We start from the raw sequence: 23,595 nt of genomic DNA on the forward strand, positions 1-23,595 counted from the left end.
TGCAACCACAAATTCCACGTTGTCTCATTGAAAAACCTTAATCATTTTCCTCAAATACTTCAAATTCCACATTTTGACCATCAACCCATTCGAGAAATGAACTAAAAATAGCCAATAGAGGGGAAAAGGAGAAAACCCACCATTCCATAAACCTCAAAATCTTTGTTTCTCAGTGAGAGCTCCGCCACAAAGGAAGAGGATGAGGAACCCATGTTGGAGAAGGGGAGCACGTGCAGAGCAGATTAGAATTTGTGAACTGCACGTGCAGAGCAGATTAGAATTTGTGAACTGCACGTGCCCTGCTTCTCCATCAAGAGCTTCACACCCATCACATATATCATGTAATTCTTCTTCTTCTTCTTCACACCCCCAATGTCATGAACTTAGGTGTTTGCTAAGCACTCTTATATGAATGAATGAAGACGAAGAGAAAGCCCATGTGTAGTATTTATACACACAAACACAATATTTAGTGGAGAAGATTGGAGAGTGAGTTAAAGCGATGGAGTCTTGAAGTGGGCATTCTTTTAAAGACCCATTTGTAGAAGCAATCAAGTATATGTTCCCAACTCCCAAGTGATTGCTGCTGTTGTGTGCGTGTGGCCATGCAAATTCTTCAAATCCAACCCTGGGTATTTTTGGAAAAACAAAAAAAAAAAAAAGTAAATTTTTTTTTACAAGATCTGAATTCAAGCGCGTGGATACACGCGCCAACAAAACTCAATGGTTACTTGGAGGTCTTAGTTTGGGGAGTGCCTCCCACGCGCTTCGGGAGGGAGGTGAGTTTGACATTTGGAAGACGTAATAGCAACCCATGTTGGATTTGACTCTCAATTTGACGTGCCCCAGTAAATCTTATTCTTACCGGTTTCATCAACCGTTTCCATTTCCAAAATACGAAAATCCCAAAAAAAAAAAAAAAAAAAAAAAAAAAATCTATTAATTTTTTTGAAATAGGTCCTTCATCAGTCAATTCAATCCATGATTTAGAGAAGCAAACAAATTGTGAGCCGTTAATTTTAAACCTAACATATAAATTTGAATGATAGTAGTGAAAATTAGGTATGATATTGAATGGCATGGATGGTTGCATATTGATAAAAGTAGTGATGGAGCAGTGACGAAAACGGAGAAGACCTTTGACCAAAGAGACTGATGGAATGATGGGAGTGAAAGAGAGGTGTAGGGATTGGATGGTGGAGGTGGTGGATGGGCTGAGCATAGATTGGTAAAATGGATATAATGGTGCAGAAGAAAGACAGCAGAACAGCAGAAGCATCAGACGAAAAGAACCCACAACAGACCCAGACCCAGACCCAGACCACCCCAGAACAGCACAGCACAGTGTAAGATTTGCACGTTGGGGTTGCGTGTTGGACGCAACCTTTTCATTAACCCCCACCTCATCTCTTATCTCTTTCTCTTTAACTCCCCCCACAGATGAAGGTCTGTGTTTGTGTTTTTTTTGGGTTTGGAGAGGGAGAGAGGTGGGAGAGTTCCAAGGTGGATCTGATGCCTCTGTTTCCTTCATGCTTCTACTGGGAGAGACTAGAGAGAGAGAGGAGGAGAGAGGAGAGGGGTTTGCTTTTCATGTTATTTTTCCTTTTGTTTTTTCTAATACCCCCCATGGTTTGTGGTGGGTTTTTTTGATATCTGCTTCTGACCGCTCATGCCTTGTAAAATGTGAATTAATGCTGCCCACATTCACCCCTACCCCCACTTAGCTTCCCACAATTACTGAAAAAAGCAAAAATGCTATAGAAAATATTTTTTTTTTATATTTAATTTCATTACTAAAAAGTAAAAACAATAAAAAAATAAAACATAATTAAAATTAATTAAAAATTTATATATTAGTAAATTATTTAATTTATATATAATAAAAGAAAATAAATAAAATCAATTTAAATAAATATATAAAAATAATTTATTAATTTTAATTTTTTTTTCTTGTATTTCCCAGAGAAAAAAACATACCTTTACTATTTCCACGAGATAATTTTTTGTGTTATATTTTGTCATATGGGACATGTTACTCTTTAGTCTTTATACAATGATGTTTGTATTGACTTGTTTTTATTGTACAAACAATTATGATTATGATTGATGATAGAAGCTGAACTCAATTATATATAATTGATTTCAAGGATGTAGATGATGGTTGTAATTAATGGCGCGTAGGGTTCAACCTAATCAGTACTAAATTTTTAATGTTTGTGTAAGGATTAGACATCCTCGAGAGTTATCTTTTCAGACTATGAATTGCACCCAAAGAAGGGCATACAAGATACGCAATTATAGGATAATATCCCAACTTGCATTATTTTTCAAAAATTTATAAAAAATAATCAGAGCTCCTTTGAATAAGACTCACATTACATGCTCCAATGAATTTATGTAAAGAATTCATGTTTAACAAAACACACTATTTATAGACCTTCAAATCTTATCCACATGATATAGATCAAATTTGAGGTTAAATGCTTCAACTATTATCATTCATCTTATCGACTCTTTAAGAGGCTCGAACTATTTGCCACTTTATCTTGTTGCATGCATTCCTTATCTTTTACAAGATACACAATTATAGGATAATATCCCAACTTGCATTATTTTTCAAAAATTTATAAAAAATAATCAGAGCTCCTTTGAATAAGACTCGCATTACATGCTCCGATGAATTTATGTAAAGAATTCATGTTTAACAAAACACGCTATTTATAGACCTTCAAATCTTATCCACATGATATAGATCAAATTTGAGGTTAAATGCTTCAACTATTATCATTCATCTTATCGACTCTTTAAGAGGCTCGAAATATTTTCCACTTTATCTTGTTTCATGCATTCCTTATCTTTGATCTTGTCATTTATTCCCAAATTCAACGACCAACTTATCACTCGTCATAGAAACTTATCTACACTTGTTTCATGTCATATGCTCATTTGTTTCAAAAATTAGTTTAGTTTGTATCATGTGTTGTGTCTTGCACATCTTAGCTTGCCAAGCGTCATGCTCTTATTGTGCTAATAGCCCCTCACTTAGGATTCCTTCAATGTTAAGGTACCACACTTCTTTGTCATGCCTTAGTGTTTGCCAACACTGCTTGGACTCTTCTCAATGCCAAGTGTTGCATGTAGTCAAGCCTACTAATATCATTCAACCCACTATTTTGTGTCTAGGTAGTTTTGTGTCTAGGTAGTCTATGTGTGCTAAGACCCCTTTTAACCTTCATGCTTGTGCAACATTGCCTTGATGTGTTAAGCCATTTTCTTAGCTCATGATTCATATTTGATGCTTCCATCCAAGGCATGGATAGCCCATATCATGGGCCATAGTCATGCCTTGTATTATCACATCCATTAGTTGTACCATGCTCGTGACATTGTGCCCATGCATGCTAGCAAGACGCACCATCACCTTACTTATATTCAAAGCTCTTATGCCATGCTTTTGTTGTGATATAGCTTATACTACCATCACCAAATTTGAGTGAATCACTTATATTAAGTCATTCTCATGATACCAAGAGGAGATATCATAGGTACTTCCAAAGGAATAATAATTTTTTTTAAAAAAATCAAGAAAAATTGAAAAATCATTTTCCCAATTTGCCATCCCTTTTTCAAGATATTCCCATTTGAAGGGAAAATGTCAACTTCCAAAACTCCACACTCATGGCGATACTCCACTTGCATTAACATGATCCTTGGCCTCACTTATCACCTTGTCTCACATTATAATAGATCAACCCACATGCCATAACACTCGTGGTGCAAGGTGTCATCACATGAGACCTTGAAATGGTATCATGTCAACTATTTCAAGGTGTTGACCATTGACGACTCACTAAAAAAATTTAACTTATTAGGAGAAAATAATATTGAAGTTTATATGTCTTTTTCCTCTTGTAATTGATATTGATCTTGAAAAAAAATGGTAAGACTTATTTGATTGGTTTCGAAAAAGTCGAAAGTTGAATTTTAAACTCATGTAAAAAAAAAAAATCTATATCTATTTAACTAATTTTATTCGTGGTTTTTGTTATAATTCTTTTAATTTGTACACAAAATTCTTTCATATTTAGTGAAACTTTTATCTTATCAATTCTCCGTTTGAGATTTTTGGTTATAGCGTAAGGGTTTTCCATTCACAGGGTAAAACAACATACCAAATCATTTGGGGAAAAACCCTTCATTTCAAAAAAAAAAAAATAAAAAAATTCCACAAAAATGGTTGTCTATGAGTGCCAAGCCCACAACATATATCTTCCATTTTCATTCCACAACTCAAAAGGTTGGGCCCGAAGGCATGAAGCCCGAAATCCTAAAGCCCACAATCATCTGGCGAAGTATAAAAACGGCGTCGTTTCAGAAGAAGAATCACAGAGAGAAGCGAAGAATGAAACCCTAGCCATCTTTGCGAGTTGGTAACCGTTGGAGATTCGTAGCGTCGACCTTAAGACCTTACCTGAGAAAAGTCTCTTTGGAAGGTGAGAAAGCTTCTTGCTTGATTTATTTTCCGTGATTCTCTTTCTAGGAAATAAACAAACTTAGATAATTTTAAACATTTTCTATGTTTCCGAGAAAATGTGCGAAAATCGAATGAATTAAAATTCTGAACACGGATGCCGCCTAAACGATAAGATTGGAGATTTTCTTTGTTCTTCTTTTCCACTTTTCTCGGCAACCAAACGGAGGGTTTTAATAGCTTTTTGCTTGTGTTGTTTATGATTGTGGTGAATGTGTTGTGTGATTAGAAATTTTGCGATGCGACAAATGTTTGATGAAACGCTAAATGGTTTGGATTTTGCTGTAAACAGATAGACACAATGGCAATTCGTATAACCAGTTTGTGTTACTGGTTTGTGGGTATATTATGATTTCCATTCGTTTAGAAGGTTATTGAAAAATCAAATTCAGGGTTGGAAGTTTTAATTTTCTTGGCGGTCAAATGGAATGTATTAGGCTTGTCAACCTGTTGCATGATTCGATTTTTGCTTTCTGATGGGTAAGAAGCAAACATAAAAAGAAAATCCAAAGGACGAAAACTTTGTCATTTGGTTGTTATAGACTTGGATTGATTTCATAGACGATCTTATTTCTCCATCTTTTCCAATCTGGTTCTATAAGCGGCTCTTTATGCAGTTTGGTTTTGGTTTTTTTTTTTTTTTTTTTCCAAGTTACATTGGTGGTGCGGCATTTAATAATTAATTGTCTACTTTCAGTATTATATATTTGTTCATGTTGTGTGCTTGTGCGTGTATTTTTACATTGACTTCAAACCCCTTTCTCTACTGATTAATCAGTCCAAACTTGAGTGAAAATCTTGGATTCCAAACATCACAATGGACTCAAGCTTATTGTCTGACCTTCCTATTGTACATCATTTTGGGGTTGATGGGCTTTTATTACTTTAAGGGACTTTATCTACTTAAGAATTAAATTCTATATCAGACATCTAGTGCTAAATTGACATGGAATTTGGCTTCTAGATAATAGTTCTTGTTGATTTCATCATATCAACATGATTTTGGGGCTTTGCTAGGGTGTTAGACAAGGGGATCATTGGTTCTGTAGCATTGAGGTAAAATTTAGATGTCACTTTGTTATCTCAAGGCAGTTTTAGATGTTAAGTTTGGTTTCATCCTAACTGTTTGGGACTGGGGAAGGCTACCATTCCTCCCATGTCTCATGGTTTCCTGGTGGAAATTTTATGCAATGGTTGTCAGTTCTCTTGCTCATTATCCAGTTTCAACAGTAGCTTTATCCTCCTTTATTGTGTGTGTTTTCCTTTAATTTTGAGTTTTATCTGTGTATGAACTTCCTTGTCTGTGACCCACTTGTATATTCTGTCTGCGAAAGGAGATTTCGGCCCTTGAATCTTGGACTGGCCCAAAGGGCTGAGACCTGGACTTTTGCCTGGCTCTAACTTAGTGTCTTAATCTGGGTGTCAATTTTTTATTCTTACTTTGTTTTTATTGTTTTGGGGGGATGGTGGTAGCGGTTGGTGGGGTGGAAGGAACAGCTGTGAGAGATTGGGTGGGGTAACCTGTATGTGTCATGACCCAGAAAAGAGCCTGGCCTGGGGTAGCCATTGAACTACTGGTTCTGATTACATCCTGTTTGTGTGTATGCATGTGTCTATAATCATGACCTGTTCCCCATTCTCTTGTTCCTATTGAAGTTCCTCCTTTGATGAATTTGATGATCTTTATCCAACTTCTCTGGCTCTAACCTTATATAAAGATGAAGATAAACTATTTTTTCCCAAAAGTGCAATCAACTTACATAATTTTTTCCTCTTAGCTTTGTTCTTCCCATTATATTGATATCATACTTGCAAAGCGGAGATGGTTATTCCTCCACCCATCAAGCCACCAAGAATTATGAAGTTTCTCAAGCCATATGTCTTGAAGATGCACTTCACGAACAAGTTTGTAAATGCCCAAGTGATCCACTCACCAACTGCCACAGTTGCCTCAGCCGCAAGCTCACAGGAGAAGACCCTGAGGTCGACCATGGAAAGTACTCGGGATGTGGCAGCAGCTGCAATGATTGGGAAGATACTGGGGGAGCGCCTACTGCTGCAAGACATCCCTGCTGTTACCGTTTTCTTGAAGAGAGATCAGAAATACCATGGTAAAGTGAAGGCCGTAATCGATTCCTTAAGAGAGGTAGGTATCAAACTACTTTGAATTCAGGAAAACTTCTCTTTGGATTCTCTTATGAAAACTTCATTTTCTGGCATTTCTGAACTTTCTGAAGAGGGGAATATATGGTGGGTCCCATTTTTTATTTTCTTCTATTTAGCCATGTATAAAACTAGAACTATAAACCCAGGTATTGCATGCATAGGGCCATTCCTCTGTATTTACCCATACCCCTTGAATGTCCTGGTGGACCTGCTGAAAACAGACTCAAAGGTCTTAGTGGATTCATAAATGCGCTGAGCTTATTTCTTGATCCTGACTTGTAGGGTTAAATTTTACAAATCTTATCTTGATTCCCTTGTGGGCCCTCAAAATTTGACCCAATAATTCTTTCTTGAATAGAAGGATTAGCTTAGTAGGACCTAAACTCAAGTTTGATACAAGGAGAAGTCTTATTTGTATTCCCCCTTCAACCTTTATCCACTCAAACCCTAATTGAAAGGCCCTCAATTGCTTTCCTTTCTAAACCCTAATAGGCTCCTCTTGTATTTTAATTTGAAGTGGTAAAGTTTGGAAGGAAAGAAAGTGAGGGAGAGGAAAGTGGGAAACAATTAGGGTTTGGGTTTTAGGTTAAAGTGACCGAAGGTTGAAGGTATAGGGAATGTACATTTAGGTGTTGTTTGTTTTTTTTTGCTTTTTGTTGAAAGCAATTGTTTTCAGAATTTAGGTTGTTTGTTTTTCTATTTTTTCATGACTTATTATAAACTTTTTACTAAATTAAAAAAGCTAAAATATGTAGCTTTTTCTAAATATAAAAAATAATATATTAGTTTTTTTTTTTTATATATTTTAATACTTAGTAGAAATAAAATACTACAAAAACAAACAATCTAATATTTAATACTATTAAACATTAAGGTTCTATTTAGAATTAAGTAAAAAAGCAAACACCATTAGTCTAAGGGATGAACTCCCCTTCATGTGGTGTTACATATTATTCAACAATTTTGCTAATTCCTTCTTTGAAAACTAAAAAAATTTGTCTTCGAAAGCTATTCTTAAAAACTATTTTTTTGATAGCCTTTCGTACTCTCAAATGGATTTTGAAAATTTGTTCTTTTAGAATTGTTTTCAAATATTTCTTAAAAGATTTCTCTCAATTTCAACTCTTAAAAAGGGAAAATTGTAAATGATTTTTCCTTCTATTTCCTTTATATAATTCTTATCTATAGTTTCTTTTCCTCAAACTTATTAGAGAAGCAAAAAAATAGGAATTAACATTTATAATGTAACGTGAGAGATAGAAGATTGACCTAATTGATGTAAATGTTGTCCCCTAGGGCACGACATGGATAACAATGAGCCCATTCCACAATGTGGGGCATTAGATTATAAAATTTATAAGTATATAATTCTTTAATTATTAGGTTTTGGGTTAGGCCAAATAATTGCACTCCTAAGCCTTTTGCTTTATTGTGAAGGGGACAAAAGGCAGACCAATATGACAAACGGGGGGTTATCTTGTTTGAAAGACCTTAAGAGTTAGTAGTTTCACGTCAACAAACACTAGCACAACTCACTCTCGGCTGCGCGTGCTTCCACGCGCAAATAACATTCCATTTTTATACTCATGTTGTATTAACATTTTAACTCCTACAAATGTTTTCAATTCAAATATTTTTAGAAGTTGCAATTGATATATATATATTTTTTTTTATAGAATTTAAGGATATGTTTGAATACTATTTTTTAGAATAGTTTTTGTTTTTTATTCTTAAAACCAGAAAATAAAGTGTTTTTAGAAGATTAAGTGTTGTTTTAAAAAATAATTATATAAATACATAAAATGATTAAAAATAAAATATTAGATATAAAAATAATTTTTAAATATATTTAAAAATATTAAAAATAAATGAAAAATATTTTAGATTTTTAATTAAAATTTTATTTTATAAAAATTTAAATAATAATTTTTAAAACCTATTCTTAAAAATTAATTTTTAGGAACAAACTCTTTTGAATAAGACTTAAACATTTTTATGTATTATTTAAAAGGTTTTTTATATATTATTTAAAAAGTTTATTTTTATTTTCGCCATGGATGTGTGGGTTGGACGGTGTTCGACACGCGTTTCTCAAGTGAGTAGATGTGGTCATCTCCAATTCCCACTCTCTTGGCTTACTTGGGTTGCAATAGGCCATTAATTTCTCATGATATGTATTTTTTAATCTCACCAAAATATCGAGGAGATGTGGAATTTGGTTAGCGCACTTGCCAATTATATCTTTTAATAAAAAAATATTTTTATATAAAAAATGGCTACAAAAGAATATTCATATGAAATTTATACGAGTGTGTTTAGTAATGTTTTTTACTTGAAGTCTTTATAGTAGAAATGTTTTCTTGGGAAGAATCGGAGAGTGATTATAGAAAATGTTTTTAATATTTTTAATTCTTGAATTTTAAATATTTTTAACTCTTGAAAAAAATTATTTTTAAGTGTTAGAAGGGTTAAAAATATTTCATACAATCATTATTAAACAAGTTTTTAGAGTCCGTTTCACAGTGATTTTATAAAACATTTTTAACTTTTTTAATACTTGAAAAAATATATTATTGAAGATATTAGAAACGTTTTTAAAATCAGTATTAAATATATTTTTAGAGTGCGCTTAATAGTGATTATAAGAAATATTTTTAACATTTTTAATATTTATAAAATAAAAATTTCCAAGTGTTTCAAATGTTGAAAACATTTTTTAGAATTACTATTAAATGCACTCTTAAAGTCCATTAAAGTCCATTTGATAGTGATTTTATAAAGCATATTTAATATTTTTAGCATTTAAATTTTTTTATTTTTTAAGCTATAAAAGAGTTATAAATGTTTTCTAAAATCATTATTAAATATGTTTTTAATGTTTCTTTAAAAAAAAATTATAAAGTGATTTTTCAATTCTTAAATTAATTTTTTATATTTTAAAAAATGTTTTTTTAATTTTTTTAAATATCTAACTTTTTTTAGAAATAATTTTTTTAAATTAAAAACACTTTTTAAAACACGAACTCTAAATTTGATAGGGGATGATATGTTATATTAAGTTAGTGTGCTATGAAAAGTATCTTATTATTTAAAATTTAAACGAAATGTACAAGTTGTCCCCCTCATAAGAATCATGCTCACTTCATCACATAAAGTTATTATTGAAACTTTAATTTTATAAATTCATGAATAAAAAATAATACAAAAGCTTATCATACCACTATTAGATTAATATTTAAACTAAGTATCTAAATCTTTGCTTTAAATATAATTATATAATTTTCAAATCGATCACGGTCTCAGTCTCGGTTTCATATCCTAAAAATGTTTTTTTATAGTCAAGTGCCTTGAAATCATAATCATTTAATTTAAATTAATAAATATATTTAATTTAATTTATTTAAGTAGTTAAGCCATTATAGGTTCATCAATTTTAAATTATTATTTCTTTCATTATATTGTTGAATATTTTAATCACCCTTTTTTTTCTTATTGGGTTCATATTATTTATATTCAATGGGGACAAAAAATAATGTGAATCTTATCGTCTCGTGAAATCCAACTCAAAATTATAATTTAAAATTTATGAAATGGAATTTTAATTTTAAATGAAATTGTAATAAATTTAATAAATATTTAAAATGAAAATTAATTTAAAATACGAGTTAATTTCATTTATCTCCTTCACGATAAAATGCCGATTAATTGAATATATCAGACGGCGGCTCTGAATTTTGGGTGGGGCCCATTAGTTGGCACTCTCGTAATTTCTTTAATATTCAGGCCTATTTTTGCCTCATTCAATATGGGGTAATTTGGGCTTTCGAAACTGACCCATCACGTGACGACCCCACTATCTTTGCGCCACGTGTCGTCCTTACTCTCAAATATCGTGTCACGTCTGATCTTATCTATACGTGTGCCACGATTGCTCGTCCACGTCATTCCAACATCTCAGATCCGGATCGACGGTTCAGATTGATCCAAACTCGACCTTTGATGTCCTCGTTTCCTCTTTAAATCCCCCACTCCTTGCTCACTATCTTCTCCTCCATTGTGGCTGTGGTTTCTAGAGTAAGCCGGATTCGCTATATTACGCCGGATTCAGCAAACTTACGCCATGGGCCTCCTAGACCAGTTGTGGGACGATACCGTCGCCGGGCCCCAGCCGGATCACGGCCTCGGCAAGCTTCGGAAGTACTCCACCTTTAACTCCCGACCGACCTCCGGCAAGGGTACGTTGGGCTCGCTAACGTTGCCGGTCGCGGAGATTTTTTAGATTGATGAAGTTTTATACGATCCAGGATTAAATAACCGGAAAAATTAAGATTACAAAAGTAAAATCAATTCTAAAACCGAAGGACTGAGGATTTTTTGTTTTCGCTTTTTTTTTTTTTTTTTTGGTGATTATTCACTGTCTGGTTGGTGATTGGTTTCAGCGGCATCAGACGGTGGAAATGGAAGATCGTACAGCGATGATTCGTCGGAGGAGGCGATGAGAGTTACACGTAGTATTATGATAATAAAACCTCCGGGATTCCAAAACGGATCGCCGCCGGTGTCCCCGGCCGGATCTACACCCCCGGTATCTCCTTTTTCCGGTAAGCTCGCAGAATTTCCTTTAAAATGCCAAAAATGCCCTCGCTTATTTGTTTCATATGCGAAAGCCCCACTCCATGAAAAGTGGAGGTGGGGAAATCTAGAAAGACCCTACACAAAAGTAAAACGGGCAGTATGGTAATTTTAGTTGACATGTTTCCCAGTCAAATGGATGTAATGATAATGGGTGAGAGAGTAGGAGTTAGGTCATGGAAATTTATGGTATTGGGGTTTGTTTTGGTTGGTTAGAAAATGACGTTTTTGTCCTCATCCACGTACAATAATGCAATGGGCCATGTTTGCTATTTATAATGCTTTATTTTTTTGTTAAACTATTCGTGCCCTTCTTAAGACGTACACATAAGTTTAGTAAATACATGAAAGTTTTGGCCTTTTTGGGTTGGATTTCATCTTATTTTATTATATAATTGTTAGAAAATTGATGAATTAAATTATATGCTGGTAAACAATTCCATATATAAGAAAAGGTGGCATGAAATAAACCTTACACCCTTGTCTTATAGGATGCAAGATGGATCTTGTAGTCTAGATTTAGTGTGATGAAGCTTGAATTATGGGTGTATTTGGAGGTTAGATCTAAAAATAAACCCCATGATTCATTGATATGTAGATGTTGATTTCATGAATTCTAGTACAAGTATTGGAATGAAGCCTTATATCCCATGTTGAATATCCATCCAAATATAGCTTCATGGTATTGTTACATAATTCTATGTGTTAGAATGAATTGTTTTGATGGTGAAACATGGTTATGGGTGTATGTATTTCATTGAAAACATAGAATCTAATGTTGTTATTATTATTATTATTATCATGGTTCTTACATTGATTCCATGGCTGGTTTACATACAAGGTGGGAAGGAGTCTTTCCGGTTTCGCCGGCGATCTACATCGGATGCTTACGAGAAGGGGAATGGGGTTGGACCAAGGAGCCCTCGTCCTCCTTACGACGTGTGAGATCTGATCCTGGAGATCTGGTTATCTGGTTGCACCAGCACCCTAGCTTCTGGCTTCTTTTTCCATGTATCAATCCCACCTCCCATGATCATGTACGTGAGGAGGAGCTACATAAAGATATGAATATGTGTGTGTGTGTAGTGTTTGCTTGTGGGTTGTGCATGTGGCTAAGCTAGCCCTGTAAATATGGGGATCTCTGCATGCATGCATGCATGCATGGATCCTAGTAGTCTGTTTTGTAATCAGTAGACTCTGTAGTTTGTAATGTAGAAGTCTGCTATCTGTATCCATAGGAGGAGGAGGAGAGGAGAGGAGAGGAGAGGAGAGGAGAGGAGAGGAGGTTTTGTGGTGAGTTCCCTTTTGGTGGTGTAATGTGATAATGTAGTGTAATAAAAAAGAAGTCTGTGTTGATCCCATTATGATGTGTTTGATTTGATTTTGATTTTGATTTTGATTTTGACATTGGTATTGATTTGGGGTCTTTTGCTTAGGAAAGAAGTGGCAAATGAAACTTGGTGGGGTTGGGGTTATAATGAGGCCATCAAGAATGGTGGACCATCAACTCTGAGAGGATATAGGAGTACTAGGTGCTTTGTTTTGTAAGCATGGAGCATGGTGGGTGGTGGGTGGTGGGTGGTGGGTGGATGGTGGGTGGATTCTGTGATTGTAGGCCTCACTTGGGACCTTTTGGCTATTTGGTTCACGATGTCCTGTGTGTCCACTTCATTTGTATGTGTTTTCCCTACATGACCGCCTTTACGCTTTACGCATTGCGATTGGGACATGGAAATGAATCATAGTATTTGAAGAATCTTATGTTAAAAAATAATAGTAAATATATAAAAAAAAATTGAAAAATAACAGTAATGGAAAATAAAAATAAAATTTTTATTTTCATTCTTTATTTTAATTATTTTCTCTTTCCTATTTTAATATTTCATAATAATGTGATTAAAAATGAAAAATGAAATAAATCGGCAATAATAACCTTTTGTAAAGTTTAAAATAATTTTTTATTTTCATTTTAAAAGAATATATATAGTAAGAGTTTTTCTTTGAAGAAAATAATATTTACATGTCATTTGAAAATGAATGGATAAAATAGTATATATATTTCATTTTGTGGATGAATTGAAATATCTCATTTATGAATAAGATTTTATTTTATACAATTATTTTTTATTTTATTATTATTATTATTATTTAAATTATACAAACTTGAAAATGGATGAGAAAAGGAATGGGAATATCCATCTCTATTCCTCCTCTTCCCTTCTCTTGTATCAAACATGACTTAAGAGTTAGACTTAGAGGTGATTGATAATCTTTTAGAATATTAATTATAATAATTTGTAGATTCTTTACATGTAAATGTAAAAAGTAAATGGAGAAAAAGGAAAGGGGTGATAGGGATTTCATTCAAGTGTAATGATATGAAAATTTTATAATTTTGTAAATACGAGTTTCAAACTATTTGGTTAAAAAGGGATAAAAGGAATTTGAAATAAAATGAATATTATTAATATTGAGGAAATGTTTAAATATACTTTTCTTCTTTTAATCTTTGACATATTTTACATTTTGTGCTATCACGTTTAAAATTCAATATTTTCTCCTCCAAACTTATTAAAAACTAAGGGCTTGTTTGGGAAGTATTTGCCAAAATTGTTTCTGTTCTCTAAAACATAAAAACATGAAAAAGTATATTTAGTAATCAAGTATTGTTCTTTTTTTATGTTTTATGTGTTCTCAAAATCTTATTTTTGGATAACATCTTTAAATTATAAAAGATATCGTCCTTTTTCATACTTTGATTTGAGCATTAGTTTGAAATTGAGTAACATCAACTTTAAATTTGTAGCATTAAAGCAAAATTTTACAAACATTTTCAAAATATGGTAATTATTAATTTTGAATTTTGATTTTAGAAAGATGTTTGTATGACAATGTATGATTTTTGCATATAACTAGGAAGTGTGACAACTTCGAACTTATGTTTTTAATTTTTTATTTTATTTTAGCCTTATTTATTCACTTAACAAATTGTTCATATATATTAAAGTTTGGAGAGCATTTTGCATTTAACTAAATTTGGAGAGAAAAGTATAAAACAAATAAAAAATTAGGGAGTTAAAATATATTTAACCTTTAGAGAAATTGATGTAAATGGCATGAATATCATTTTAAATATATTAATAAATGAGAAATGAAAATAGATTTTTTGAACTTTCAACCATGTCTTAAAATTATTGATCATCGTTACTGAATTATCTTAAATGAATTATTTTGTTTTGAATAGTTTTTCTTATTGAATTATTGGAGGAGTTTTCCATCACATCTTTAAAAGTCAAATACTGATGACATTAACTATGATAATTTTTTTCTAGAAATGAAAAGATCATGGAAGAAAATATTGTAAAAATATTATATGTAAATATCAACTCTCGATTATATAAATATTGTTTGTTTTGATCCCAATGAGTTCTTAATACTCTAAAATTCGTCTATAAGACTAAGATAAATTCGTATATATGTAGTTCTAAAAATTTTCTTCCTTGTTTAATGTGAGATATCATAATCACCTTTATACAAATATGGTGTTCTTGTTGTGTTTCATAAGATTATGGGGTCAAGGGTCTAATAAACAAAGACTCACATCAAGGCTACATATTAACTTTGATACCATTTGTAATGATTTACTTTCAATCATATAGATATTATTTATTTTGAACTCAATGAACCTCGTAATTTTAAGATGCATTTACAAAGTTAAGATGATTTTATATATATATAACTCAAGGATTTTATCGTGATATCCTACAGGAGAAATTTTTTTATGCTATATTAGTATGAACTCCTTTTAACTATATAAACACGTTTTAAAGTTACGATGACCTCTTAGGCCCAGAGTAAACAATGTTTGCACGATTAGGAACAGGTTGTGATAAATGATATCATAATTGATCCTTGACCCTGGTGTAGAGTTTGGTTAGGTTCATAAAAGAGAATGTTTACACGATTGAGACTGAGTTGATATTTGTGAATAAAGAATATTTTATTAAAGTAGATAAAGATAAAATAATTTTTAATTTTGACTTTGTGAACATAAAAACATTAATTATATCAGTACCTTTCATATTAATGTTGAATGTTAAGAATTTTTGTATTTAATAAATATTGATCAATTTTTATTAGCAAAATTAGTAAGGTTCTCTCTTCAAACATTATTATTTCTCTTTTATATTATAAAAAAAAAGATAATTAAAAATAATTTTATCCAAACAATATTCTTAAGTTTCTAAAAAGTAATTTTTTTTAAAGAAATAAAAATATTCTTTTAATAACAATATATACGAAAACTATCTCTATTTTCAATTGGATAAATTTGTTCATAGACCAAAAAAGAAAAAAAGTAAGAAAGAAAAATTAAATCAATGAAAAATGAGATATTTGTATTCATTGTTTCATCATTAGAAGTAATATTTCAAGTACTAAGAAATTTACATTTTAGGTGATGCCATCATTTATTTTCTTGATTTTAAATATTTATTATATTTAATATGTAACAAAATATTTGAAATGTATTTTAATATAAATAATTATTTCTTTTATCAATGTAGAATAAGAGCACTTCAAAAAGAATTTTCAAATTTTCACTTGGGTTTTATAAACCCTGGCCCAATCCAAATTTCAGTGGATTCCATTTCCAACCCGACCCGAGCCCACTCATGCAATGGGTTTCCCGGTAATCGGGTCATACAGGTCTTTGTGTTCTGTTTGGATTATGAGAAAGAAAAACCCCCGAGCGAGTCAAGTGACTTTGTACGTAGAATCCGTTCTTGAAGAAGAGAATGGATTGGAAAGCTGTGTTGTTTCTGCTATTATTGTTTAATCTCCAAATCCTTTTTTCCTCTGGTAAGCTTCTTTCTCTTCTCATCCATCTCTACGTTCAACCCTTTTACTTTCTATTATGGCAAAGCTCTGTATTTTTTTTTGTTGGGTGGGTTAGGGTTTCATGTACTACAATAGCAAATCTCAGAACGTTTGTGCTTTGTTCTATGATTATTTATTTATTTATTTTTGGGTAAGTTTTAGGTTCTTGTTTTGGATGTGGGTGAGTGTTGAAATCGTCTATTATTGAGAATCAGGCCATAATTTTTGAGAGTTTTGTCATATGTAAATGTTTTCTGTTGTGTTTTCTTCTATGGCGTGTTTCCCTGCTGGGACTTGAGTTGTGGGGTAGACTTTGATTCTATACTTGTGTTTTGGATTTGGGTAAGTCTTGAAAGCGTCTATTTTTAAGAATCAGGCCATAAACATGGATGATTCTAGCATACGGGTGTATGCTTTATCTTGTGTTTCCTTCTAGGTGTGTTTCTATATCATGGTAAAACTAGCTTCTTTTTTTTTTTTTTGTGTTTTTGGTCAGGACTTCATATACTACAATAGCGAATCCCAAGAAGGTTTCTGCTTTTTCTGTACTTACTTTTTGGATTTGGGTAAGTTTTAGATACATATATTGGATGTGGGCGAGTCTTGAAATAAGCTATTGTAGAGAATGTAGCTGCAGTTTTGAAGAGTTTTATCATATGCGCATGCTTCTTTGTTGAGTTTTTCTCAATGGTATGTTTCCCTGATGGGGGCTTGGGTTCTGGGGTAGACTTTGATTCTATAGTTATATTTTGGACTTGTGAATGTCTAGAAATTATATTTTGGGTTTGGGTGAGTCTTGAAATCATCCATTGTTGAGAATCAGGCCATGAACATTGAAGTTTTATCATACATGTATGTTTTATCTCGGGTTTTCTTCTAGGTATGTTTCACTGAGGGGACTCAGGATGTGGGGTGGAGTCTGAATCTATACTTAATTTTTGAATTTTGTTAAGTCTTAGAATCACCTAATGTTGAGAACCAGAAGATAATTTTAAGAGTTTTATGATATATGCATGTTCTCTTTGATTGTATGTTTCATTGATGTGGGTAGAATCTGATTCTAAATTGTTAAAGGATTGGATTTGGGGACTTTTGGCACATTAATTAGGTTATAATACAGTTAGTATTGGTGCATGATTGCCGTTAGTGTTGCGGAACCATTGAAAGAGAGCAGGCAGTTTGATTGGAAGAGATAGTGGAATCTCTATCCTCTCGATATGTCCAGGAGAGGTGGGCTTGCCTTATTTGAACCCTAGGATAGCATTGCATTGTATGGCATGCCAAATGGGGCAAGGCTTGATAAATGTACTTGAGGAAATTTTACAGGTAGCGGATGATGAATTTGTTCTTTGTAAGGGGGCTCTTTATTCAGTTACTATATGTTGATTATGCCTAGGATGAAAGTGACAGGATGTAAGGTAGTTGTTGGAACTGAAGTGACCAAGGATAACATGCAGAGTCCAAAAGCAACAGTCTTTCAATATTGGGATGCTCTTGGTATCATGGATTGTGACATGTGCTAGACTAGGGGTGTTGAAGAGTTGAATAGGTTTTCTAACGTTTATTCGTATATGAACTCTAAAAATTAGAGTGAAAATAGCCTAAGATTGAATGGTTAAGTTCTAAGTTAAGGCATGGAATTTTTTGTTTTTTTTTTATTATATCCCATTGCCTTGTTTTAACCTTTTAGCTCCCTTGTATGCTTTTGTGTGCTCTTTTGTTAGGTGTTGTTAATATAATTGATCTTTGCCTATAAAAAAGAAAAAAGAAAAAGAAGAAAAAGAAGATTGAATTCCTATTTGAATTTGTGACTATATCGCAATTAAATCAATTAATATGAAAAGAAAATAACACGAGGAAAATAAAAAGAATTAGGACATGGTACTTTTTGAGGTGGAAAGACCCTAAGAGATAAAACCATTGGACCTCGTCTGGAAAGCAATCCACCATATTAAAAAGGCTTACAAAGATATTCTAATATTATCATCACTACATCCAATCCTAATCCATAGATCTGCAACTTGAATCTTCCTAAATATTCTTTTCCATGTCACCAACTGTCCATGATTCCTTGAATGCTGCTAGCAAGATTGCTTCAACGATCTGGAAATCACCAGATCATGCTCTACTGCTATCAGCATTTGATCATAGGTGACAAAGGTTTTTGGGGATCCATTTTCTTTCTAAAAAATTTCTCTATAGTGTTTTCATAAAAATTAATGATTTCTGGGAGAAATTCTGTCTCAAGGCTTTTTTAGATTTGAAGAGTTCTAGCAGAGAGAGATATGTTTTCCATCTCTTGAAAACCTTCAAAATAAGTCTTGAAAAAGTTTTGGAAATGTTGGAAGTCCAGAAAAAGCAGATTTATATTAAAAAAATGTGTTTTGCTCTCTCATCAATCCAAGGTGGGTTGTGATTAATCTAAGAACAATTATCCTATTCAATGGATCCATGCACACCTTGATCCAATTGAAGAGCAAATAATGAATTGATTGAGATTGACCTTGCATATATCAAAAGAGAGTTTAACTCTTAGCGAGCCCCTCTGCAGAAATCAAAGTCTTCAGCTTTTAACAACTGCCTTAGAATCTTGGATATCACAAAAGCCTTTTTAATTTTCTCAAGATTTTGAATGTTATCTGTTTACAGGTAGTTTTTCCATTGGATTGGATGTCCCTTGATGTTGCTGTACATCAGTGTTATGTACATCTGTTAAGCATTCATAGAATTATGTTTTCTAAGGGTATAGCAAGAGGTGTTTGTGGCAATTGTAGATAGTATGAACATTGCTTTCAACGCAGGCTTGAAGGAGACTAACAACAATCAGAACCAATTAGAGACTACCCCTATTCTGCTTGTTTGGGTGTTAGCAAGCTTCCAAATGATATGTTGTGGAAAAGACAATACACACTGGTGGTAAGCATTGCCTTGTTCCATTGTATCTATGTAAGTCGCTCCACTCACACCAGTCTCCTTGTGTTGGGACTCCCATGGGTTTGTAGACATCTCTTCCTATGTTTGCTAGAACAGAAGGTTTTCCTATTTTTGAATGTGGATGTTTTGCTCTGCTTCTAAAGCCTTCTTGAGACATTGTAGATTGTAACTAACTATGGAATCTTGATGCTGTGTGGCAAAAATTGGAATTTGAAACTTACTTTTCAATATTGTCTTTATAAGTTAATTCATATTTATTCTTGAGGTTTGAAGGTTTTAGCTCCCTAAACACTTCTGGTAAGTGACCTAAAATGATATTCAACTGAGCTTGTGATAAACTGTACTAACTGTTTCTACAAAAGGGAAAAAAAACAAAAGAGGAAAAGAGCTCTATGACCTGTTATCACTCTGAAATAATGATACCTTGATTAATTGTAATTACTTTGTAAATAGCTTCTAGCTTTTAAGATGCTTTGAATTTATCTCAATGTAGGCAAACCTGATGGAGTATGTATCTCTCCGGGTGGACGCTTTCCTCCATTCTCCTCTGAAGGGAAACCGCCTAAGAAGGTCAGCAAAGGACCCAAAGATTTGACCCTTTGCAGGGTGTTCCGCAGAAAGACATGCTGTGATGTATCCCAGACACATCCTGCTTTGCTGTCTATCAGGAGGCTGGCTTCAACAGGGGAAGCCAGCCAAGAATGCTTGCAATTATGGGAATTATTGGAATGTTCCATCTGTGATCCACATGTTGGTGTTCAGCCTGGACCTCCGGTTATATGTACTTCTCTTTGTGATAAAGTCTTTCAGGCTTGCTCTAATGCATACTTCTCTATGGATGCAAAAAGGCAGGTTAGTGGATAATCTCAGGACTACTAGATAACAGAATCCATCCGAAAATTGTGAAGATCTCTGCATATGAGATGATGCTTCCTTGGAGATTCTACTCCCTAGACTGATATGATTAGGTTATGGTACACAAATCTTTATGGTTAGACTGAAACTTAATAATGTATGGCTCCATAAATGATTAAATGGGTGCTTCTAAACTTCAATAAGGTCTGAAAGCTCCCGAGTTGGACTGCATAAAATTGTCCTCACCATCCCCCTTTAAATGTTTTCCAGGTTCCCTATTATCATTACTTTTGGACCAGTAGTATCGTTTTAAAAAAACAGATAATAATGTTCTTTTATATAATGCTTGGCAAAATTCATTTCTGATTAGATGTTCTATGCCAGGTTCTAGCACCTTGTGGAGTAGGCGACTTTGTTTGTGGCAGGGCTTCTGAATGGATTTCTAATGGCACAGACCTCTGCCACGCTGTGGGTTTTTCTGTCAAACCTTCTGATGCTGGCATGGAAGAAACATCTTGTTATGGTGGGAAAGCCAGTCTAGATTCCATTGCTGATTCTTGGAAGGCTTCTCAATCTGAGACACCATCGAAAATTGAGAACGTAGGTGTTTTAGATGATTTTCAGCAGTGGGTGAGGGAAATGGCATTTAGCGAAAGAGTTTCTTGGGCAGTGGGAGGAATGGTTCTTACAGCAGGACTCTTGTTTTTAAGGTCAGATCACTCTCTTTATTGGCATTTATAGTCTCATTTTTTTTTTTTTTCCAATTAATGTTCTAGTTTAGATGCTGATGTTTTCAGACTTGCTGGTTTCTTCCTCAAGCTTAACTTGCTTCTAGTTTGTTCATGTTAAACTCTGGTCCATGTTTCAATCTCCTAATTTCCTATTGCTAGGCAATTCTTGATGTGTCCTCTTCTTTTTTTGTTTCCTCTTCTTATCTTAAGGTCATGAATATTTAGTGGTTAATGCTTGGATGGGACATGAATTTTCATCTGGATAGTATCCATGTAGACTATGTATCTGCATCTATGAGGGTGCATGGGTTTGGCCGTTGAGGCAAGGCAACAAGTGGATGCCTAAAGTGCTTTGAGGGCCCAATTTCATGGACTCATGCCTTGAAGTGAAACTATAATGATGGAAACACATTGAATGTACCTCACATAGTGATAGGCACACCTGTAATAATTCTGCATGTTCTCCCTGCCTCATCCTGTGGGGGGGGACAAAACCTTTTCTGGCACCTGCCATTTTATGCAAGAGACAAGCCACACCAACCATCCTTTGCAGTATTATTTGTTGGTTGGAAATATGGATTTTTTTTTAAGATGTAATTTCAAATCTGGTGGCTAATGGGCCGAATTTGGACTTGGATAGGGCTTAAATTAAATTTCTGAAAAATTGAAGTAAAGAAATTATCAGCTGTAATTTTGGAAATTTAGTTGAAATGCATACAATCTAGTGGGAAGAATTTCTAGAAGTTTGTGATATGTATATTACTGATTGGTTGAACTATTCAGATGAATATTTAGTAACTTTTAGTGAAATTTGAACCAAAATATCTGAAATTAAAAAATTCTGGGTCAGATACCAAGGATTGTTACCAACCTGTCTGGTAGAAATGGCATTCTTGTTTGGCACAAGAACATGTGAGATTCAGCTGAGTTGATTGATTGTGTGGAAATCCTACCATGTGTCAAATTTAAGAACCAGAAAGTGGGTTTCCCACTCTCGTCCCAAATTGGTGATAAATTTGGCAATTTGGACAAGTTCATGTTTTGGTCAGAACAGATCTATTCATCATTGTTTGGTTAAACCCAATGTTAGATTGAACTTCTCTTATTCCTAAAGAATTTTGTTAGTTTGACTTGTTTGCCAAGTGTGCCCACTGTCAAGGGCTTGATGTTTAATGTAATTCATCCATGGCCATGTGATGGAGGACTTAATGTCATGCAATTTATCTGTGCTCAACTCAGTTATGACTACTTGGAACAGTCCTTATCATACACAGATCAGCTTTCACTGTAATCAGGGTAGGATTTCTAATACCTATTTTGTTCTTATGTTATTTTCCTTGATAATATTTATATCCCGCCTTTTTTTTCTTGGCAATGAGAATGTACACTGAAGGACCAAATGGGGGTGAACTCTTAGGATGTAGTAAGTATGCAGAGGATTGCCTTATCATGAATGGCCAAAAAAAAATAAAAAAAAATCACTATTACAAATCTGTCAAACCAATTGCCACCTTGTCTACAAATAGAAACTTTTGCTTCTCCAAGCGTATCTGCTGAATACATGAAACAAAATGTAAGTATAATACCTTTGAGATTTGTTGCAAAGAAGTCAGTCCTTTCATGATTGTGTTTTGACAAATTGTCATTAGGTCTTACCTTCAGTCCTTTATTATTGTTTTTATTTGTCAGCTATTTCTCATTTTGTATATATTTTCTGTGCCATGCAGCAAAAGAAAGAGCCATAACCAGCGCCAGAAGCTAGCAGCCATTCAGCGCACTGCCAAGAAACTGGAAGCTAAGATAAATCAGAAGCATCCAGTTAGTCAAGGAAATAGGAGAGGAGGTGGAAGATGAACGTCTTCTTGTAGGTGCACATAATTTTGTGGTGTTAACTTATAGGTTACTCAGTGAATTTATTATGAACAAAAAAAATGATGTATTTGCTTAAGGATTGTTTCTTCAATTTTGGAGCCCTCAATTATAATTTTGAAGCATTCCCACTATAGTGCGGATGATCCCCTGTAGTCCTAACCAGGTAAAAGTCTATGGTTAAGCAGGTAAAGAGGTTGGAAACCCCTTTACATTCCTTCCTCAGATGGCTTTGATTTCTACTCTCTTGTAACAGTTCTTCAGCCCTTCTCATCCGAATCTCGTATCTATTTTTGGGAAGCATTTTTTGGTGGTTATATAGCAATTCTACTTGTGTTTCTGTTAAGATCACATTAATGTGGTGAATGTAGTGTTAAAGACTGTTTGTTAATGTACTTGTGTGCTTTTCTTTTGATGAACCCTTAATTATTATTCACACATGCTTTCTAGTAGACACCCAAAGGAGCTCCTCGAAATGAAATCATCAGTGTGATACGGATGGTTTTATGCTTTCTTATAGAAGAATTTTTATGTAGAATAGGCTGTCCATCACATTTCCATGGCCCCATATGCAGAATGCAGCCTCAAAGTTTTAGAACTTTGGGGTGGCTTGGGATTGTTTTTGAAAACAGTTTATATTTTAGAACAAGAAATGGCTTTCTAACCTGAAAATTTATATTTGGCAAAGGTTTAAGATGTTTTCAGAAGTTTGTGAAGTGTTTTAAGAAATCATGAAATATATATAAAAAAATGTTTTATAAATTTTTACATTGTATGCAAATTGGGTGGTGTCTTTATGGAGACCATGTTTTTTGTGGATGAATTCTTAACAAAAATTTTGTTTCTAAAAACATTTGAGAACCATTTTTAAAAATGCTTCCAAATAGGCCACCTTGCTTTTCTCATTCATTGCTTTCTTCCATGCAGAGAGAGAATCCATAATGTTATTTCCAGAATGATTCTGTAGGGTTCATTAGCCTGAGAGTGAATAAAAATGGA

At 33.5% G+C, this 23,595-nt stretch overlaps 3 protein-coding genes and 1 non-coding gene across 6 annotated transcripts; 3 read left to right on the forward strand and 1 right to left on the reverse strand.

Annotated features, from left to right (window-relative positions):
• Nucleotides 1–202: 202 nt before the first annotated feature.
• Nucleotides 203–320, reverse strand: MIR164D (microRNA MIR164d). The gene has a single exon (NR_127752.1). It is a non-coding gene; the product is annotated as a microRNA MIR164d (primary transcript).
• Nucleotides 321–4,365: 4,045 nt separating this feature from the next.
• LOC100251051 (uncharacterized) lies at nt 4,366–6,966 on the forward strand. Its single transcript, XM_002283140.4, has 2 exons — nt 4,366–4,493; nt 6,310–6,966. The coding sequence occupies exon 2, from the start codon at nt 6,354–6,356 to the stop codon at nt 6,696–6,698; it is 345 nt and encodes a 114-aa protein (XP_002283176.1). The 5' UTR covers nt 4,366–4,493; nt 6,310–6,353; the 3' UTR covers nt 6,699–6,966.
• A 3,693-nt stretch (nt 6,967–10,659) lies between these two features.
• LOC100245909 (dormancy-associated protein homolog 3) lies at nt 10,660–12,690 on the forward strand. Of its 2 annotated transcripts, XM_002283144.5 has the most exons (3): nt 10,660–10,932; nt 11,137–11,298; nt 12,171–12,690. In XM_002283144.5, the coding sequence occupies exons 1-3, from the start codon at nt 10,818–10,820 to the stop codon at nt 12,272–12,274; spliced, it is 381 nt and encodes a 126-aa protein (XP_002283180.1). In that variant the 5' UTR covers nt 10,660–10,817; the 3' UTR covers nt 12,275–12,690. The 2 variants fall into 2 exon arrangements, with proteins under 2 accessions (XP_002283180.1, XP_059598413.1); XM_059742430.1 differs by having other exon boundaries at nt 10,730–10,932; nt 11,137–12,690.
• Nucleotides 12,691–15,968: 3,278 nt separating this feature from the next.
• On the forward strand, nt 15,969–22,987 carry LOC100263144 (folate-binding protein 1). Of its 2 annotated transcripts, none has more exons than XM_002278701.5 (4): nt 15,969–16,189; nt 19,635–19,993; nt 20,381–20,706; nt 22,455–22,987. In XM_002278701.5, exons 1-4 carry the CDS (start codon nt 16,126–16,128, stop codon nt 22,579–22,581), a joined length of 876 nt encoding a protein of 291 aa, XP_002278737.2. In that variant the 5' UTR covers nt 15,969–16,125; the 3' UTR covers nt 22,582–22,987. The 2 variants fall into 2 exon arrangements, with proteins under 2 accessions (XP_002278737.2, XP_019080717.1); XM_019225172.2 differs by lacking the exon at nt 22,455–22,987 and adding an exon at nt 21,967–22,300 and having other exon boundaries at nt 16,046–16,189.
• Nucleotides 22,988–23,595: the final 608 nt, after the last annotated feature.

Source organism: Vitis vinifera, chromosome 14 (genome assembly GCF_030704535.1).
Source record: "Vitis vinifera cultivar Pinot Noir 40024 chromosome 14, ASM3070453v1".
NCBI lineage: Eukaryota > Viridiplantae > Streptophyta > Magnoliopsida > Vitales > Vitaceae > Vitis > Vitis vinifera.